The 19,322-nt window shown below is 35.4% G+C and overlaps 1 protein-coding gene across 1 annotated transcript; it reads left to right on the forward strand.

Moving 5' to 3' along the window:
- Positions 1-5,122: 5,122 nt before the first annotated feature.
- On the forward strand, positions 5,123-8,902 carry LOC113236698 (tRNA-dihydrouridine(20) synthase [NAD(P)+]-like). The gene is made up of 6 exons (XM_026472859.1): positions 5,123-5,276; positions 5,416-5,554; positions 5,947-6,279; positions 6,432-6,719; positions 7,060-7,222; positions 8,624-8,902. The coding sequence occupies exons 1-6, from the start codon at positions 5,123-5,125 to the stop codon at positions 8,900-8,902; spliced, it is 1,356 nt and encodes a 451-aa protein (XP_026328644.1).
- The last annotated feature ends 10,420 nt before the right edge of the window (positions 8,903-19,322 follow it).

Consider the following 19,322-nt stretch of genomic DNA (forward strand, 5'->3'; position numbering starts at 1 on the left):
CCTCTCACTACAGACTGATGTAGCTCCCAGGTCGCGGAAGCTTGCAAACATGCAACCTGTGCCGATAAAAGAAAGCAGAGCTGACTCTGTCAAGTATAGAACTATATCAGTCACTTCCATTGTATGCAAGACTATGGAACTTGTACTCCACAACCGTCTCCTGTCACGCCTTGACGACAACGACCTCCTTAGTGATTGCCAAAACGGATTCGGGCGGGGGCGACCTACTGAGGATCTTGTGTATGCCTGTGACATATGGAGCGAGGCTATAGAAAAGCAAGGCGAAGTCCTCTTTTGGGCCTCCCACTGACCTTTACAATTGGATCTCGGATTTCTTCACGAAATGTCCTATTCGAGTATTCTTAGAACGACTACTACTACTACAACTACTTAGAACTACTTTTCCGAACATCGGGTGATTAATGCCAGAGTTCCTTAGAGTTCCATACTGTCTACAACTCTCTTTCTGCTGCATATCAATGATATGTTAATTCCAGGTGCATTTGGAGTGGAGTACTGCTGCCACCTATGTGATGGCTCTGCTACATACCAACTGGTCACGTTGGATTCAATCGACAAGCGTGCCAAGAGGTTTACAGGCAACACGAAATTAGTAGATGCGAAGCTCAGAGCCTTGAACATTGCCGTAAACTCTTCTGCTTATCGATATTCTACAGGATATACCATGGAGAGTATGCACTGGAATTACACGATTTAATTTCGCCTTCCCCTTCACCGGGGGACTAGACGTAGGCTTGGCTTCCACCCCTATGTTGTGGATATGCCAAAGATTCGCATGAAGAGTTACGCTTCCACATTTATATGGCAAACGGCTATGGAGTGGAATTAACTGCCTGTAGACTTATTTCCTGAATGCTATACCTTGGGCCTTTTCAAGACGAGAGTGAATAGGCAATAATTATCACTGTCCACCAGGTGAAATGACGGTCAAATGCGCAACTTGCATTTTGTATAAAAAAAGAGTCGTTATCATGCGTGATCGTAAATTTTCTGTGTGAGTAAAAATATTTTTAATTAAGAAAATTTATTAATTAAATGAACTTTAAATTGTTTTCCAACATTATTGATTTGTAGCCAACAACAATCTTATTATGACAGCAAAAACTACTTACTTTCTAATTTTGGTGATAAGATACAATTTTGGTGAACACAGAATCACCAAAATCATCAAAACTGTGCCACCAAAACTGGAAATAGAGCAAAAAGTTATTTTAAACAACGCACTATTTAAGTTAAGGAAACATTAACTATAGCATATCAAAGGTTCCCAAAACGAACATTCAAATGCATAAACCTTAATTAAATAATAAAACAAGAAATCTTATTTGTTTCCTCGGTAAAATGATCACAAAAATTGTTCAATTTTGGCCCCATGTCACCAAGTATTAGTACTTACCTTTTTGGCGGGTACAGAAGCACGATCTCCGCACAACCCACACAATCCGATCTCCGCATGACCTCCGCACAATCACATCGCGCATTAGCGCGACTCTGGAGGGGGCGGGAGGTAGTGATCGGAAAGTTCTCCAAAGCTTACAGAATTTGCTAGTGAGAATTTAAAATTATTCACCAAAATTAGGCTCCTCCCGCGGACGATTGTTCTTGGTACGATATTACTTGATATTCGACCATTTAATTAATCATTTATTTAATTACAGACATTATATTCACTGAGAATACGGGTGTGCTAGTATTTTTTCAAAATATGGTTCGATTTTTTTTCAATCATGAAAACAAGTTTGCTTATTCTTCTGGACTTCAGCAGTGAATTCAACTCTGTTGACTATGACGTGAGACTTTTCGTTCCTTCAATATTTCTCTTTCGGTTACGGCTTGGTTTGATTCCTACCTTAGAGGCCGACTGCGATGTGTTCGCTCTGATGAGGCTGCATCTGATTGGTGTGACTTAGCTGTGGGCGTTCCTCAGGGTGGCGTTCGTTCTCCTCTTTTATTTCTATTTTTATTAATTCTGTCACTTCTGTTTCGTCCTCTAACTTTCATCTCTATGCTGACGATTTGCAGCTCTACGTAGCTTTAAGGCATCTGATATTGTTATAGCCGTTGAAGCGCTTAACGCTGACTTACGAAGTATCGCCCATTGGGCTGAGTCCTTTGGCTTGGTGGTGAATCCCAAAAAGTCGCAGGCTATGATTGTGGGAAGTGGGCATATGCGTGGCACATTGGATATAAATTCTATTCCACTTATAAAGTATAACTTCATGCCTATAGCTTATGCACCCACTGCAACTAATCTTGATTTACTTTGAGATTGCAATTTGACTTTGTCACCTCATATGAATGAAGTCAGTCGAAAAGTCCATTTCTCCTTACACTCGCTTAAGCGTCTCCAAAATTTTTTACATTTTAAATCTAAGATCTATTTAGCCCAATTTCTTATTTTACCCTTTTTAAGCTATGCTGATTTCTGCTATTTGGATGCTACAGAAGAGTTGCTAAATAAACTTGAACGGTTGCAAAATTTATGTATCAGGTTTATCTTTGGCATACGTAAATTTGACCGAATCTCACACTATCGCAATCAACTCAAGTGGCTTCCCATTCGTCTTTGCAGGAATTTGCGTATTATTTCTGTTCTCTACAATATAACAAACATAACCCTTCATCTCCCGTATATCTGAAAGAGCGTTTCAGCTTCCTCAGATCTCAGGATAAACCCTGTCGCTCTCTCGTTAGGTCCCAGTTATCTTTTCCTTCCTTCAATTCCGGTTTTTATTCTCACTCCTTCACTGTTCATGCAGTCAGACTTTGGAATGCAGTTCCCATTTCTGTACACGAAAGTACATCATTTGCTACTTTTAAATTGAGAGTTAAGGAGCATTATTTATCTACTATTCCATCTAGTTTATAGGTCTTACATTTTAAAATATGTATTTATCTGAGTATTTATCTAGTTTATAATAGTTTAATATTGTTTTACATAATATTAGATTTTTGCACGTAAGCCCGATTTTACAATTAGGTATTTTGTCCTGTATTTAGGTTTGCAGGAAGTAATTTCGTATAGAAATAAGCAGTACCTTTTGTTTGTGTTTTCCTTTTATTCAATGTATTCTGTGCTTTTTTCTTGTGCAATAAATATTATTAAAAAAAGTTTCAGACACAGGTTGTAGACGCGTCACCAAAATTAGAAATCAGTACTAAAAAAAGTTATAAATATACTATAACGTCGATGTAGGAATTTTGTTTTAGTGGCTCCAGGTGAACATTTTGGTATACTTGACTACAAAAAATATTACATCTCTATTTTGGCAACTTATACTACGACTTTCGACCACGCCGCGCAAAAATCACAGCTGGGAAAATCACTCTTTTCCTTAGAGGATAGAAAACTTTTCCATGCTCTAAGGCGAAAATAGACAATTTTTGTCGGTATATTCCACAAATCCCCACTAAAAAAAATCCCCTTCTTATCATTCAATCTTAACATTTTATTAAATTTTATTCCACAAATCTCCACTCACGTGGTACTTGCTATGCAGTGGGGATTTGTGGAATAAAAATCCCCACTAAGATATTATTTTATACAGGCTGCTCCTGTTGTGTTTTCCTTAAATTGAAAATGGAGTCAAACATGTTTTTTGCCCTTGAACGCGTAAAGAAGGTGACCAGGTTCTTCCACAAGTATATTTATTACAGTTTATAAAAGTTATTATAAGTTCTACTACAAGGGTACCTGTTTTTGTAGTCTTTTGTTCATAATATAATAAAAACATAGTTCTGTTTAAATTGTAAATGATTTTTATATGCTTGCATACGGGAACATAAAATAGCCAATAATCTTTTTGTAGAAGCATTGTTCGCAATTTTACAAAGTTAATAAACGGCTATTGACTTAAAGAACTTCAATCAGACTGTTTCTTAAAAAAATACGTATTTAGATTAACAACTAGAATACTTATAGAACTAAAACACGACATTAAAACTTGTAAATAATAAGTAAAAACAACAAGTCAACAAAAATTTGTTCATATTAATTATTTAAATGTAAGTAGAAGCACAGTTCACAATTGTAGAAAGTGACTAAATTAAGAAACAATATTAGCACTCCAGGTAGCCGCAAGGGATGCAAGAGTTATAAAAAAATCAACCAATTACGAGCGGCAGGCCAAAAATGTTAGCCAATCGTAACACAGCCAATTGTGATTTCGCGTTAAATTTGTTCTATACAAATATTAGCGCACAATAAGTAAAAACCCGTTTTCCTCGTGTTATTTTGAAACCGAAACACACGTTTCATGTTATATCACAGCAATATTTTATGATAAATAGACTACAAGACATTTTGAATATCCTTGTAATAGAACTAAAGTTAACTTTTCTTTGAGTATAAAAAAAAATGTTTGAGTGTACAAATGCTACTCTTAAATAAGAATAATTCAATATTTTAAAGGAAGTTCAAAACTCCAATTTAAATTTAAGGTAAAACTCTATATTGACCTATGTGTCGTAATATTGACGCGACATTAGTGCTGAAATCAAAATAGGCATTTTATGCTAACCACAAATCTGTCATCTAAAAAAGTATTAAATTATATAAATTAATATCTTACTGGGGATTTTATTTCACAAAACCCCACTCCGTAGCAAGTATTACGTTACTGGGGATTTGTGGAATAAAATTTAATAAAATGCTAAGATCCCCACTAAATAGTAGAATATACCTTTTTGCCGACCCAATAATCCATTTTGGAGCCCAAAACTATGGTCGCATGTTACTGATCCGATCCATTAACATTCAACCAAGAATCACTGATCCAAGAATTACCGACCCGATAATGCAAATACATTTTGGTTTCCATTATTGGCTGTCTGTTATTGGGCTGGGAGAATTAGGTCGGTAGTTATTTGGTCGTGTGTTATCAGTTCATTTCGCAAATTTTCGGGCAGGAATCATCACCTACCCAATAATCCGTGTACGTACATGGACTTGAATTATTGGCCGAGCATTTTCGGGTTGTAATGTTATTATGGTGGTCGTACATTATTGGCTCCCGTGGAACACCTCCGGCTTCAAATGTCATGTTGAATGTTGGAATTAAGGGTTATGTTCGTATTTATGTTTAAGTAAAATACAATAGCTATGATTTCCTACGAGAACAAATTAATACTTGCACCTATGGTGCGTGTTGGAACTTTGCCAATGCGTCTTCTGGCCCTTAAGTATGGGGCCGATTTGGTTTACACTGAGGAATTAATAGATTGGAAATTCCTTCGTTCAAAGCGAAGAAATAATGGTTAGTATTAATTAATGTGCTCCTAGCAATGACGTAAATTATAAAAAATATAATTATAAAAATGAAAATTATAAAAAGTTCCGTTTTTTTACTAGATTTCATTCATTTGTGTTGTGATAAAAAAACATCATTATTTCAGATATTTTAAAAACGGTGGATTACGTCGATCAAACAGATGGTACAATAGTTTTCCGAACCTGTGACACAGAAAAAGACAAAGTAGTGTTGCAACTTGGCACATGCGATGCTGAAAGAGCTTTAAAAGTTGCTAAACTTGTGTAAGATTCTTATAAATTTATTTTTTTTTAATTAAAAATAATTAGTGGTTTGTGTTTCTGTTGCATCTGGGTATGTGTATGATTTTCTCACAGCCATAACATTTTACAGAAGAAGGAGGAAAGCTGCTAAACAGATTTTGTAGACTTCACTGATGTTATATTTTTGGGAAGCTATTAAACTCATAAATAATATAAGGTTTGAGACTAAAAATATGAATAAAAAATGAAATAAAAGAAATTTCTTCAAAAAACACGGACACTAACACATGAAAATTATTTATTTAACAAAGCAAATTGTGTGCTGTTTTACTGGAGATATTGGTCTATTTATTTTTAAATAATAATTTATTTCAATACCTTAAAATTGGTTGTATTGTAATTGTTCTTTACAGTGAAAATGATGTTGCAGCAATTGATATAAATATGGGATGCCCAAAGGAGTTCTCCATTAAGGGAGGAATGGGAGTAGCCCTCATGGCTAATCCAGAAAGGGCATTGAGCATATTGAAGACCTTAGTAAATAACCTGTCAATACCCGTGACCTGCAAGATAAGAATATTTGAAACTCAGGAAAATACCCTAAAACTTGTGGAGTTGTTGGTGAGTTCAGGAATTAAAGCCATATCAATACATGGCAGGACACGAGATGAGAGGCCACAGCATGCAGTACATACTGATATAATTCGTTATGTTGCAGAGAATGTATCTATACCAGTAATTGCCAAGTAAGTATTTCAAGTTTTGTAATAACTTATTTATTTATATATAATTTATTTTATTGTAAATTTAAAACTGAAAAATTGGTAACCACTCAAAACATTAGATTTAAAGTAAGAACTATTTGATAAAAAACTTATGAATTTTTTTCTGTTTTCAGTGGTGGTTCTAAAGAAATAGAGAAACATGGCGATATCTACAAATTTAAAGAGTTGACTGGATGCACAAGTGTGATGCTTGCAAGGGCAGCTGAATGGAACTGCTCCATATTCAGGAAAGAAGGTCTTTTACCAATAGACACAGTTATAAAGGACTATCTCAAATTAGCAGTTGATTATGACAACTCCCCTTCTAATACAAAGTACTGTGTACAAAATATTTTAAGGGAACTACAGGAAACTCCAAGAGGAAAGCAGTTCCTGGAATGTCAAACATTAGAACAAATATGGTAAACTTGTTTTTAATATAATTTACATGTTTTATACTAGACACTGGACTGTAACATTTAATAAATTGCATCTAGATGGCCTCCATTGTTGCGTACCTTGCACACCGGTTTCGATGGTGTCGCCATCTCTGTGGTTAAGAGTTTGATCTCCAAGATCAATGCAGAAACTAACTTTTCTTATATTGTCTCGAGTCTGGGTATTTGTGGTACCAAAGTTGTTTCCAATTTCCATAACATAAGTGCTTTAGTTACTTACTTTGGGATCAGTGCAATATATGTGATGTTGATGTTGTATAATATTTATTTATTTCTAAAAAGAAATTGGTTGTGTTACTTACAGTGCAATCTGGGACCTAGGAGAATATTGTCAAGAGAAACAGTCACAGTACCAGAAAATGGGCATACAGGGGAGATGGCAAGTTACTCCAGATGAATTAGAGCCTCCTCACAAGAAAAGCAAAGTCATGGATCAAATTGAAGTAGAGGGAATTACTCAGATGAAAGTGGGTTTCATCAAGTACATTAATAATTACGTCATACTTTCTTGGTATATACCTAAAGTGAGACAGCAACTTGAATTGGCTTTATTGGATTAGAAGTTACGTTTACAGTCATATACATAAGATACCTGACCCCCTAACATGCCCAAACTGACCTTTTGGTTCTGAGAGCCATCTTACATATAGAAACAAAGAAAAAATTAAAGCAATTTCAACTTTATTGTGTAAGCTATACAGTGGAATGTTGCTTGAAGATAATCAACACTTCTTTAAAACATATTTTTAACAGCATTGTTTCACTTTTTAATGTTAATGTTGACAAATCACAATATTTGATCACTAGAAGTTGCCTAAGGTGGGTGGATACATATTATTAATAAAGCGTAGGGTAGGTATGGATAGATTAACAAATCACGAATTCGCTCTGCAGTTTGCATACGATCATGACTTCTGTGTGATTACGCATTGTGCCACGTTTTGTTCCTATTTGTCTATTCGGTTTTAATTACTTTCAAGGTTTTTGTGATTTTTTTTTAGTTTAGTGTCAAAGTTTTCTTTCTTGTTTTAATATGCAGCACTTAACGGAATTATTAAAATTAGAAATTATTGTTCTGTATGAACAAGACTTAGACATTCCTTGCATCTATCCACACATTAAAAACAAAAAACAATATTATAGTCATAGCTAAACAATATTTTATTTTTAAAGTGACTACTCAAACCATGCTTGCCTCAAATTGCAAAGCAATCCTTATACCTTTTGGCCATGACGGCGTTACTAAAGCTGGTTGAAATTTGTGTTCTGTATTTAAGTAAGAACCACATGTTAAAGATGAAATTCACTTAAAAACTTTCTTACAATGTCATTCACTAATGAGCCGACCAGGGAGTCATACCAAAATAATTTTTACGGCTCACAGGTTAAAGATTAAGTTTGTTTATCAATTTTCTCCACATTTTTGTGCTCAGAACCAAAAGGTCGACAAAGCGGCTTGGGGGGTCAGGTATCTTGTGTACATGACTACATTGTAGAGCCATTGACACTGACAGTAAATCCAATTTTACTTTCACCGCCATTGACTTACATTATTATATGGACGTCGGGTCCGCGCTAAAAAGTGTCTGAACTTATAGGGCGTTAAAATCGTATACAGAGCGTCATTCACGCTCTAGTCTTCGTTTGTTTGACTGACAGCGAACCAAGCAAAATTAGACAGTACTGCGATGACATTACAATTTAAATTCAACGTTTAAATAGGTTGACTTGGGACATTTTTTTGTAATTTTTGTATTAGACCCGTCATCCATTTATCTGTAAGTCAATGTTCACCACAATAATATAAAAGATTTATTATTTTTGCTCATTTGTTATTGTTTCTTAACAATATGTTTTTTTTTGTACAGGTATGCTTCATTCGTGCCAATTTTAATGATTTGAACTTACCAAAAGTAAGGCTTCACGAATGGGCTGGGAAAAATGGCCACAAGCTGCCAACATATGATACTCAACAAGTTGAAAAATTATTTAGAACAATACTGACATTTAATGGGAAGAAGTACACATCATCTTTTTGGGAGAAAAATAAAAAGTTTGCTGAGCAAGGTGCAGCATTAGTATGCTTATTCCATTTAGGATTGACAACTGAAGATGAATTAAAAAAAGTTGGTAGTATTATGAAATAAAAGAAATGTTCATCAAATGACTTATATTTATTCAAGTATTAAAAATATTTTATATATATAAATTACAATGTTGTGAATTTATGAAATAAATAAGTACTAAACACATCACTTGAATGGAATGACTGAATAGAAAGAAATGCATATAAATCAATTCTTGCCATTTGTTATCTATCACTAACAAAGAATAAAAGTCCAACACATAAGCTTATTACATATCACTAGTTGTGGGTGATTGTAACCACGACTTAAAATGTTAATCATTCGAGTCACTTGGCATGCGCCCTCATACATTCGATGTTCTCCACCAACTTCATATTCAATTCTTCCAATTTCGAACTCAGTTCGCTGTATTTTGAGAGATCTTCTTCTAATTGCTTGCAGTTCACAAAACTTTCGTACGCATTTCGTATAATTTCCTCTTCAGCTGGTATGTTCAGTGGCTGATTTGGACGAATTATTGCAGAGTCTGAAAGGTCTTCTAAAATATGTTGCATAACTGGTAAATTAGGCACAGTATACTTGTTACTGTCCATAATGATTTTAAAGTTATATATTTTCTAAAATTTTCCTAAATTGTAATAAAAAATAAAGAATGAGTTGAGCCAATCAGCTGTTCCAGTTGTCAAATAGAACATTTGTTTTCATTAAGAGTTTTGGCTTGGATATAAGTCCTTGAGCCATGTCTTAGTTTAATTATCGGGATCCTCAGGAAGATTTTCCATTGTGTTCTAATGCATTATGTTTTCACTTTCTAAATAACTTAGTTCACTTATTTGGATTTTTTAAATAGTCTTATGCGGCGGGAGTCAATATTTATGTTTTCACTTTCACTTAAATCACAAACAAAAAGTTTGGATTCGTAATTATTGGAATTTTTAGGACGAAGACTTGTAATTTGGTTTAAAATAAGAAATATAGTTCTAACTTTCTTTTCACTATTTCTTTCTTCGTAATATACTTAAAATAAAAATAATCTTTGTAAAAGCTGTACTTGTAACTTCAAAAGCCCGCCATTTCAATAGAACATTTAGGGTCGTATTCTAGAACTGTACTCAATGCTCAAGTCAGGATTGCAATTGAAACACAAGCACTGGAAATACGACCCTAATGGCAGGGACTTGAGTATGATTTCGAGTGCTTTAAACCATACTCAAATCCTGCGGATTTCTAGTGTTTTGAATCATACTCAAGTCCTGACTTGAGCATTGAGTAGAGTTCTGGAATACGACTCCGAGTGCTTGAAATGATTTCAAGCACTGGAAATACGACCCTAATGGCAAGGACTTGAGTATGATTTCCAGTGCTTGAAATCATACTCAAGCCCTGACTTAAGCATTGAGTGAGAGTTCTGGAATACGACCCTGAATGTCAAACTTTATATAGTGCGCACCTAAATAAAAAATCGGTTTACCGGTTACCGGTTTAATATAATTTACATGGCGAATATGTTGGGCCCTCTAGCAACATGTCGTGTGTGCCATTTTGGATGTAAAACACAAAGTGTTAACAATAATGATCAATAAGTATAAAGTGACTATTTAACGTTGTAATGAAGCCTGCAAAAGAAATTGAACATATTCTAAACAGCAGGATTTTTAATTAATAGTGACAAGCTGACAGTACCAAATAAGAGATTGACAGATACTTAAACGCACTGCGCACTTTAATGTCACTTTGCAAAACAATGTTGCCATGTTTATTGTATAGTGATGCCTTAGTTCAGTTCCCAATGAACTAACTCCTAAACCAGAATCAGATAATAGATTTCGCTGTATAGCGAAACCGAAAAAAACGCTTTTCTTGTATTATTAATTTGCACTCCACATATTTCTATTATTTCTCTATCATCCAATTCTTGATTGTGTTTTAAATTACAAAGTATTACAAACATACTTATTTATTTATAACGTCAGGTGCAAGCGTTCAGTGTGAGTCAAGCTTAATGATAAGTTTAATTCTGTTTACTGGTCATAGATGGCGATAAATATCAACAATTGTTTTAATATCACTCAATAATACTTTTAATATAACAAAACCCTTTCTATGAATTTTAAGTAGTCTCTTATTTTTATACCTACCTTGTTTAAAAGTATTATAAGGCAAGAAATTGTGTAAGGGGTTTGAATTCTTACTAATGAGCCTGTTCTCTTGAGCTCTTGTTCGCATCTCCTTTAATATTTTTTTTTATGTAGGTAAGCGCAAATGCATGCAAATCGATAACAGAAATAAATGCAATAAGACACTTTAAATAACAAAATATAACAATAATAATACTAGTGCCAGACAACCACGCCAACTACGTGATATCAAATTAGGAAATTCCTTGCACTGTGAGTACCACAACAAATTTAAATATCATATCCTATTTGAAAAAAGAACAAGATGTAGGCCAAAAGACTTGAATCCCTTTTAACATGCTCTAGTGCGTTTTTAAACACAGAATGCATCTTCAATGGAGGACACGTCCACAAATAATTTAATATATTTTATAAAGATATAGAGAGGAGAGTCCCACATAACCAACGTCAACTGACGGTCATGTCCCGCAACACGATAAATTGCGGCAATAAATTGCCAGAATTTGTGCGTTATGAATCCACTTTTAAGGATTGTCCAGAGAAGTTTTTCTACCTTAGTTTTAGCGCCCGTCCCCGACCCTTTTGGCCAGTTTATCTGCTGCGTCATTGTCACGTGAGGCCTTGATGGATGGACGGATGGATGGACAGATAGATAGATGGATAAACACTTTATTGACTGATATAAGACAAATACCGATTAAACAGAAACGACAAAAACATAACATTATTGTCATAGCTGTGAAAAAATTGTAGTTGTCTATATAGTAGCTCCGTGTGTCGCGCTCCTAATTTTTATGTGAATAACTACATGGAACCTTAGGGAATAATAACTAAATGGAAACTACTATTTCAGAACATTGTTATTAATTACATTTTGATATTTCCTAAAGAAAGCCTTATGTGGACCCGCCAATAACAAAATAAGCTTTGCGTATTCTAGTAATCATTACCAGCATCAATTTTGGTTATGATACTGGATATCGACTATAATATAAAACAAAAACGTCGGACTGTGCGCTGGAGTGTATTGTAAGTTATTTAGGTGGATAGTTTGCGGTTTCCTGCGGCAACCGCGACTGCACCGGCCTCCATTCCGAGAGCTCGTGTTGCGCTAACGCTTTAGAAATAAAACGGATTTAACATTATTGCCTTTCTGCGGCTTATATTTCTACATACCATTGAACTACCCTTAAGTGGTTTTAACTCATATTGGTAGGTACGTAAATAGGAACACATTTTTCAGTACCTACACAAACTTGACAAGATTATTGTTCTTTATAATTAAGAGATTGGTGCCTCTATCTCGGGATTACAGTTACATTTGTTGTTAGAGACTGCGTAAAATATTAGAAAATTTTGTGTGGCAAATTCTACAACGTCTCTGGCGGTGACGAGAAGAAGTACTTAATAGTTAATAAATAAATATTTTGGGCGACCGGTAGCGACAAATATCACTGTAAATTCGAACAAGGTGAACCAGTGAAGAAATAATTGCCTGTGGTTCACCCTGGTGAAACAGGCAGGCGGTCCACGGGCAAGAAGCGAAAACTGATAATGTAAGCAAGCTTACTAAGCTTGCATTAACTATTTGTACAGGGTCAACAGTACCGTCAAGCTTTATAGTTTTAGTTTCTTTTAATTAAATTTAAGTGCAATTCTTTGCCGCTTGTGACAAGTACAATCCAAAGTTCAAAGTGTAAAGCTTGATTTGCTCTCGATTGTACATTTTGCTTGTTGAAAAAGACTTTTTAACCAACTTACAAAGAAGGAGGAGGTTCTCGGAGAATCGTATGCATATTTTTATGTATGTTACGCGATTACTCCGACATTTGTGAACTGATTTCGATGGTTCTTTTTTATTGGAAAGGGACTAGGTACGTTAGTAGTGGTACCATTTAGAAGTGAAGAAAATGTTTCATCTCTGAGGGAGACAAATTAGAGGTGAATCCGGTTTATTGGATGTCACTGACTTTTCGTTAACTAATGTCAATAAAACTTGACAAATAAGTGTAATTCCACAACCTTTTAACTATGGTTTTTTAAATAAAAAAGGTTTATGTAATGTGTTTTTATCATTGTACAAACACACGCAAATCCGATTTTTTTTTAAATAAACGTAGATCGACGTTACGAATCAAACGTTGTAAAATAATATAATCCCATTAAAATATTAGCTAGTTAATTTTGGATCCAACACAAGAATATTTATTTTAACTTTTATTTAAACAATTCATTGTACTCAAGATACTTACCAGCAAAGATTACAATAAAAGTGAAACATTAACAACAGGTACAGCACATTTTTGTAAAGAACTTTGTTACAGGGCGAAATATGATTTTCGTTTATTGTTCTGTACCTTAAAAATATATTAAAGAATTTTTATATCGTGCTATATCCATAATGTGCGCTGTGATCCTCATTACATTACATACTACAAGCTATTCATTCGTGTGTGAAATACGGTCGAAGTCAGTGTTGAAATGGAATCATCGTGGTCGACAGCGGAGACGCAGCACACGTGTGGTCGAGCCATCTACGGCCGTGGCGAGTGACGCTCGAATTACTTGCGGTCATATCGCATAATGTCTTTTCTTAGATGAACATGTAATTATTGATACCTTGATGCTGCTACTTTTACCTATAAACACTTGGCAGGGACAAGGCGTGACTCATATGAGCATAAAAGTTATGTATTAAATAATTTCTGGGAGTTCAATGAATATGCCACTGCCCATGCATAAGTAAGACTTGCCTCTTAGGCAGCCAACACATGGACTGCACGTCTGCAGTTAATGGGTATTGTCGTGAGAGCTCCTGAAATAGGCGAGTGACAATAATTGCATGAAGTCAGTGTACTGCATGCAGTCAGTGTTTCTGCATGCAATCGGTTTAACTGCATGCAGAATAATATCGACTTCGTGCTTGCAATCCGTAAGTAGTATTAATATCTTCATTTCAAGAGTGTATTAAATTAAACTGCATTTAAATCATTATTAGATACATGTGAAAATGAACTTTATTGCTGCGAATACAACAGTTCACTTCTTATACAATTAAAAAGCACTATATATTACCATCAATAAATCATTGACCAATATCTGTTATCAATAAACCAATGTCTATTTTATTATATACGTTTATTATACAACCCTTTCCTATTTTTAGCCATTATGGGAATGAGCGTAACACAATCATTTTAACGCGAACTATAATCGAACGGCCGTGGAACGAATTGGCAGAACACAGGAACAAACTTAATTTATATATATTGCTATCGTTTGTGTTATATTTTTAAACAGATTTTTAGGCTCAACTCACAATGGCGCAGAGTCGAAGCGTCGCGACGCGTCATGTTTTTCGCCTATAGCATATTCATCTCTATTTTCCCATTATTAAGGTACAAATGTGTGTTCTGCACATATGGAATCGCGTGTCGCCACGCGTCGCCGTGCGTTCCTTGCGTGCAGTGGGCGTCAGACGCCGCCGCCGACCACACTGTGTTCCGGATGCGCTAATACGCTCGACGACGCGCTTCGCCATGCGTTGTAATTGAAAAGCAGGACGCGACGCGACGCTTCGACTCTGTGCCAATGTGAGTTGAGCCTTAGAGAGTATTGATTAGCGGCATAACTCTTGCATTTATTCACGTGAAATTGATGAAATTGACATGCATTTTTCCGTATTACCTATTTATAAATAGTTAAGTAGGAACTGACATACACATATACGAGTATAACTTTCCATTAGCGTAAAATTATTTATTTTTGAAAACACTTGATTACGTACTCGCAGCAGTAAAGATCCTTGTGAAAAAGTTCGTCGAAAGAAGTACTGCCACCTTACCTATTTCTGCCACCAAGCAGTAATGTCAGCATTACTGTGTTTCGGTTTTGAAGAGTAACTGTGAAGGGTGCTGGTGACATTACAGGCATATGAGACTTGTCAACTTGTCTCAGGGTGATGGTGTAGTAAAGCTCTGAGTGGCACTGCAACTGTTATGGACAGGCGTGTAGCTTACCATCACGCGCACAACTTGTTCGTCCTGTCACTTGATATTATAAAAAAAAGTTTGAAGTAGGGTGTCGCCATCTCCGAAGTTCCAGCTTCGATCCCCGACCGGATCAGTGTAGAAAGTACTTTTTATATAGTTTTGGGTCTGGGTGCTTGTGGTATCGTCGTTGTTTCCAATTTCCATAACACAAAATGCTACTTGGTTTGGGACCAGAGCAACGTATGTGATGTTATCTAATATTTATTATTTATTTATATTTGTACGTCTATAGTGCTTTTATCACATGAAACTCATAAAAATAATACGATCTGCATGAAACAAATTACGTACATGTAAAATGTAGTCACTCTCCACTAATCTCGTTGGAAGAGTCTTCTCTCTATTGAAAAGTTTTGTATAAGTAAAATAAATTGCGGTACCCTGCAGGGTTACATGGCTGGACTTTATATTAATTTAAGAAGTTTTGTACATTACCCATGTGATGCAATGATTAAATGATTGTGATTATGATTATTATTATGATCATAAGTTATACTTAGGTATTTTGCAGATATGAGCTCTAATGAGCTGTAATCATCTAGATGTAATCATCGAGGGTGCCAATTCTCGTCAAATTCTTTTAAACGTATTACAAAGTACTATGAAATATGTTGGTGATGACATCTTGTAGAATTGAAGGCGCGTTCTAATGAGTTTTTTTGATTTACAGCCCCATTCTCAGAGAGAATGTCCGCTGTTGTAGCTAAACCGCGAAATTACACGCAAAGATTCGAGTCGACGGCTGACCGCAGCTTTTCTTCGCTGCGGTGAGACCCGCATAAGAAATCTTAATGAAACTTATTTCGCTTGAAGTCTGCGATTGTTGCGCTATTTTGAGAACTTTCAAGAAAAAATATATTATTTTCATTAAACTCAGTGCCAAGTGCCAGTCTACATAGGTATGTACCAAGCGGAGTTTAGCTTGTAGTAAATTCGTATACTTAAATCCCCCCATACAATTAAGCAATTACATACTAACAATAGTCACTATCTATAACGAAAAATTATGAAAGAAATATCGAATGCCAATTGTATGCTACCTCCGTGGCCGAACGGTTACCATGCCGGACTGCCACGCAGAGGTCCCAGGTTCGATTCCCGGGCCGAGAGAAATATTTGTATGACCTACATTTATTTCTCTCGTGAGTTTGGGTGTAATTTGTGGTTGTCAATGTGTGTGTCCATGGCACCCGCGACACAGGGTTTCCCTAGTGCGGGGCTATGTTGAGTGTGTGCGTTATTATGTTATTATATTTGTTATTATATGCTTGTCGAGTAATCCGTGGTAGGTACACATACTTATATAGGAAAACAATGATGGGTAAGGAAAACAATGGCATATTTTATTGAATTAACAAATTCATTTAATGTTTGTAGCTTTAACGGTGTTTGAACTTAGAGGGACTTTGTATTGACAGCGACAATGGCCTGTCACGATGCGTCACCCTGCTTTGTATCGGGTATTCAAATGACAAGCAACGCGACACTCAACGTGAAAGGCATATTTTTGACAATTGAATGAGCGGCACTTCAAATCGCGACATGGAGCATCTCATTACCGCGGGGGTCGCAAAATTAAATTTAAAAGTTTCCTAGTGCTTATGTTTATACTTCAAACATTGCATTTAGGGGTGCGAGGGACACACAGGGTCACTGAGTAAGGGTGAATATTAGAGCACATTGATATGCGGGTACAATAGGTCTTTTGGCTTCGTGAGTATTCCTGACGCAATATTATACGTATCAAATAAATGTTATCTGTGTTGCCGTAATACTTATTCATATCTAAGTTGCACGCTACTTACCTCATCGCTTACTGTCACTTAAGGAAAAATCAATAAGTATTATTCAATGTGCGCATAAAACAATAATTAGTTATAGGTACAGTAAATTAATGCTCATTGTGTATCCTAAATGGCCAAGTAATTATTCAGGATTAACTTCTAACAACAGACGTTGACGACGAGCCCAGTTATCTATGACGCATATGCTACCAATCATGTCCAATTCTGTACCTGTGTTGTGATAGAGTGCTTAAGGGAGTTAATTTGTGGTGAAGAGACTGATTGGTTTCTGATTTACCATATTTAAAATACAAAGCCACAAGGTTGTCAATTTAGTTCGCCCGAAAACAGGATTCACATAAAAGTTTTTTTTTTGTTATTAATATATTTAAAATGAAAGTCACAACTATACAAGTTCCATTAGGCAAGTACTTATTGACACCCCGTAAGGTATGGCACTTAGTCACTACTTTTAGGTTTACATTATTTTACATATTACAAAATATAATAAATAATCGTGCAGAGTACTAAAAAAAACCGATCTCAAAAGTCATACATCCCCTAGTTTCCCACCCTTAGAGGTGAAATATTTTCTTCAAATCTAAACGAGAGCAGTACTGAGGTACATTCTTTCCAACAAAAAAGAATCATCACAATCGGCTCACAAGTTATCGCGTGTAACACATATAAAAAAAAACATACAGTCGAATTGAGACGTCCTCCTTTTTTGAATTCGGTTAAAAATACAGTTCAGATTAATATAACATGTCAATTTCACTTTGTGTGCGCGGTGTGTGTACAGCAGGAAGACCAATGGCTGGATTTTGTTTAGTATAGAATCATATGTAATAAAACGAACATTTCAATTGCTAGTTTTATATTATGTTTATATTATGGCAAAAAATCGACAGGTAACTTGAATGACATAACAAAATTAAAGACTAACTGGGTATAATGTTTAATAACTATAAACTCTATTCTCCTAGTTACTAAAGCTAAACTGAGTTGAAGAATAGAAATTAATTGACATACAAAGTCCCTCTTAATTTAAATAATCATCACAATCACAAATAAATAGGCACTTCATTTCATGTGTACGCTTAACGTCTATTCAAATTCAGATAAAAATAATGACGAGGAAGCGAGCCTAAATTGTCGTCGAGTACTATTAGGCCGAGACGCGTGTCGAGACATAATCAGTAGATCTCATAAATAAATTGTGAGCTTTGTGTAGAAAAACAAAAGGGGGTTAAGTTATTAGACTTGGAAAAGGGAGCGCGTGCCGACGCGGCGACGGTTGATGCGAGGCGAGGTGGCAGCGCGGGTGGCACTATACCTCACAACACGGGCTTGACGCAAATAAATTGGTTTCGGAGACAGATGATGTTCGGAAAGAATGTTTTTATATCCTTCGAAATTACTCTGAAGCTTAGAATTCTAAAGTTATACATATTCTTAGGAAACTACTTTTTTAAAAAAAAAAAAGGTTTTGTAGATTAAAATTATCTATCAAAGTTCGAGCATAGTTTTTTAAGAACTTCTTGTTGACCGTTCTTGTCTACGATGGAACGAGCTTGCCCAAACGATGCTAATTCAGTCGCTCTTTAACCCTAAGACCCAGACCCAGCAAACTACAGTAGGAAAAGCGCTAAACGCACATTGTGCATTAAAATGTACCATACTTGTACACAAATGTACAAGTATGGTACATGCACAAGTATGACTTTTATATGAAAAACGTATTTTTGTAGGTCATATAGCGCTAAATTTAAATGTGATATTTTCATTATAACGTACACAGGGCTTACGATCATAGGAATAAGGTTGTCGGGGTCTGAATTACTTAACATAATTATTATATACATTTTGGTGAACACGGGGAACACGGGTTGTCACAGTCGCAGGCAGTTCGTATTGGTACTCGATTATGCGTATTTTTAACCGACTTCAAAAAAGGAGGGAGTTCTCAATTCGACTGTATGTTTTTTTATGTATGTTACGCGATAACTCCGGCTTTGTGATTTTGATGATTCTTTTTTTGTTGGAAAGAGTGTGTGTGTCCTATTTAAATTTCAAGAAAATATTCCACCTCTGAGGGTGGCAAAGTAGGGGATGAACGTCTTTTGAGGTCGGTTTTTTTTTGTACTCTGTACTAAGATTATCGAATAGAATATTGTCACTAAATCTTTACGTTTGTACAGGTATCCAAATATCGTCGGTGTTGTAAGCGACGTTTCGTTGATTTTGTCAGGAGAGTTTTAGGTTTTAACATACTTACGTACTGATTTAAACTTAAATTAATTAATAATAATATAACAACATATTCATAGCCCCGCACTGGGGAAACCACACATAGACAACTATAAATTATACCCAAACTCACGAGAGAAATAAATGTAGGCCATACAAATATTTCCCGGGAATCGAATACGGGACCTCTGTAATTAAAACTAAAATTGAATTTTGAACCGAGTAAGTAAATATTTTAAAAGAATCGTTTAAACCT

This window comes from Hyposmocoma kahamanoa, unplaced genomic scaffold (assembly GCF_003589595.1).
Source record: "Hyposmocoma kahamanoa isolate Upper Pololo Valley unplaced genomic scaffold, ASM358959v1 102, whole genome shotgun sequence".
Lineage (NCBI taxonomy): Eukaryota > Metazoa > Arthropoda > Insecta > Lepidoptera > Cosmopterigidae > Hyposmocoma > Hyposmocoma kahamanoa.

What these genes read in the sequence shown, in the direction of transcription:
- LOC113236698 (XM_026472859.1), top strand. Translation starts at nt 5,123, where the DNA reads ATGATTTCCTACGAGAACAAATTAATACTTGCACCTATGGTGCGTGTT. An exon ending in TTCAAAGCGAAGAAATAATG is followed by an intron (nt 5,277 to 5,415) that starts GTTAGTATTAAT and finishes TCATTATTTCAG; the next exon opens with ATATTTTAAAAACGGTGGAT. An exon ending in CAAACATTAGAACAAATATG is followed by an intron (nt 6,720 to 7,059) that starts GTAAACTTGTTT and finishes TGTTACTTACAG; the next exon opens with TGCAATCTGGGACCTAGGAG.